The sequence below is a fragment of the Ctenocephalides felis genome, unplaced genomic scaffold, assembly GCF_003426905.1.
Source record: "Ctenocephalides felis isolate EL2017-DRISC unplaced genomic scaffold, ASM342690v1 CF-g0.4_SCAFFOLD_01886, whole genome shotgun sequence".
In the NCBI taxonomy this organism is placed as follows: domain Eukaryota; kingdom Metazoa; phylum Arthropoda; class Insecta; order Siphonaptera; family Pulicidae; genus Ctenocephalides; species Ctenocephalides felis.
This window is the reverse complement of record NW_020538040.1, coordinates 112202155-112204557: the sequence shown is the minus strand read 5'-3', so window position 1 is coordinate 112204557 and position 2403 is coordinate 112202155. Positions and strand designations below refer to the sequence as shown.

Below are 2403 nucleotides of genomic sequence, written 5' to 3'. Positions count from 1 at the left end.
TTAATAATATTACAAATAAATAAATAAAATTCAAGTTATTAAATAAAATAACATAATAAATCAAATTATCAAATTAAAGAAAAACAAAAATTCATGTTATTAAATTCAATAATAACAATAAATAAAATTATTAAAATAAATAAATCAAATAATCAGATTAAATATATGTTAACAAATAGTGAAATTAAATACAGTTAACACATAATTATTATAAAATTCGTAAAAACGTCGTGAATACAAACAAAGGAACCGTACCAGCTGATATACATACACAGGCAGAAAACAAGTTCGAGGGTTGCACTACTTGCATAATTCAGGTACTTCCTTTAAATACCCTTTCATTATCCTTTGTTAATAGTTTTTGTCTGTGATAAAAAATGGAATCGGTAAAATCATTAACAAATAAGAAACGCGGATTAAAAGCGCAGTTCATGGTGTTAGATAATGCATGTAACAAGTTAATAAATAGGACGTTGTCTGATTTAAATGTTAGGGATATAGAAGAATACTTAAATAAGTTGAACATTTTGGAGGAAAATTACGTAAATGTTATTAATAATCTAGCAAATGTCTTAGACGACGAGGAGGAAATAACTAAATTATACGACATTGATTTAATTAGTGTCTTAAATGACATCAAACGATTAACAGATAATTTCAATCAAGTAAAAAATAAAATACCTCAAACCGATTTAAGTAATAATAATATTAGAAGCGAACAAAGTCAAAGTTTCAACAATAATATAAAACTTCCGAATATCGCATTACCAACATTTGACGGTTCCTATAGTAATTGGTTACAGTTTAATGATTCGTTCACGGCATTAATTCATAATAATACCAATCTAAGCAATGCCGAAAAATTCTATTATTTAAAAACTTGCTTAAAAAATGAAGCTGCAAGCGTTATACATTCACTGCCGTCATCGTCAGCAAATTATGAGATTGCTTGGGGATTGCTTAGAGATAGGTTTGAAAATAAAAAAATAATAATAAATAACCACATTAGAAGTTTATTTAATCATTCTGAAATAAAGACAGAAGATTTTAAAATGTTAAGAATTTTAGTGGATAGCTTCAATAAAAATTTACGTTGTCTAGAAGCGTTAGGTGAGCCTGTCAATAATTGGGACTCATTAATTATGTATTTAATATTAACGAAGGTGGATTCAGCAACTCGTCGCGAATGGGAGCTATCCAACAATAAAGGTTCAGACATTTCAAAGTTTTCTGATCTAGTAAAGTTCCTGGATTATAGGTGCCAGGTATTTGAATCGCTTTATTATGAAAAGCTACCAACTATCGAATCGCATAAACAAGTTTCATTAAAAAGCGATAAAGTTACCAGATCCTATGCGATCTCAAACGCATTGCAATGTGTATTATGTAAAAAAAGTCATCCATTATTTAAATGTGAAGAATTTAGAAAATTAAAAGTGAATGAAAGAATATCGCAAGTACAGCAGTTAAAAACCTGTACAAATTGCTTGAATACAAACCATCAAATAGATAATTGTTCAGTTTTAATTCGTTGCGTGGTTTGCCATGAAAAACATAATACACTATTGCATTGTGAAGAGCTAGCAAATCCGTTGATTGAATCTATACCTAGCACATCATTTGTTAGTAATGTAAATTTATCACAGGTTTTACTTTCAACAGCGGTCATTTCGGTATTAAATAAAAACAACGCATGGGTTCCTGCTAGAATCTTGTTGGACAACGGTTCACAGTCAAATTTTATAACACAGGAATTTTCAAAGAAACTTGCCTTAAAAACGGAGAAGTTAAATTTGTCCGTTTCAGGTATAAGTCAGTCTTTATCAAAAATTAATAGCAAAATCGAAGTTAAGATAAAATCGAATATAAGCTCATATTCATGCAATATATCGTGTTTAATTTTAGATTCAATCGCAAGTAATATACCCGCGATTTCGTTCTCATCAAACCATTTTAAAATTCCTCCCGAAATAAAATTAGCTGATCCAAATTATAATATCAGCGGTAGGATAGATATGTTATTGGGAGCGGGTTTATTTTGGAGTTTGTTACGAAAGGGTTTTATTAAATTGAGCAAAACTAACACGATTTTGCAAAACACTGCATTGGGTTGGATAATTTCAAGCACAATCCAATCCCATCACTCGTCTAATGAAACTATTTGCAATGAATTCGGTTTCTAATAGTAGTTTTGAAAGGTCTAACAAATTAAAGCACAGACCAATAAAACCTAAATCAGAATTAAAAAGGCATTCCGAAAATGGCATTTTGCGCATTGGCGATACAAATTTATGTAAAAGGGTGACACGAAACTGTTTCACATGCTTCGTGGTCAATCCTTTCCTCTTTCCGTTAATGAAAAATTTACTGAAAAACCGCATGACTTTGCTGTTGTCGTTCGCG

General features: G+C 30.1%; 1 protein-coding gene across 1 annotated transcript; it reads left to right on the top strand.

Moving 5' to 3' along the window:
- Positions 1–377: 377 nt before the first annotated feature.
- On the top strand, positions 378–2183 carry LOC113375724. The gene is made up of 2 exons (XM_026615670.1): positions 378–1806; positions 1906–2183. Exons 1-2 carry the CDS (start codon positions 378–380, stop codon positions 2181–2183), a joined length of 1707 nt encoding a protein of 568 aa, XP_026471455.1.
- Positions 2184–2403: the final 220 nt, after the last annotated feature.

Bases quoted from the DNA above. Each gene is read 5' to 3' on its own strand.
- LOC113375724 (XM_026615670.1), top strand. From the start codon at position 378: ATGGAATCGGTAAAATCATTAACAAATAAGAAACGCGGATTAAAAGCG. The intron at 1,807-1,905 runs GTATAAGTCAGT...GTTTAATTTTAG, and splicing joins GTTAAATTTGTCCGTTTCAG to ATTCAATCGCAAGTAATATA.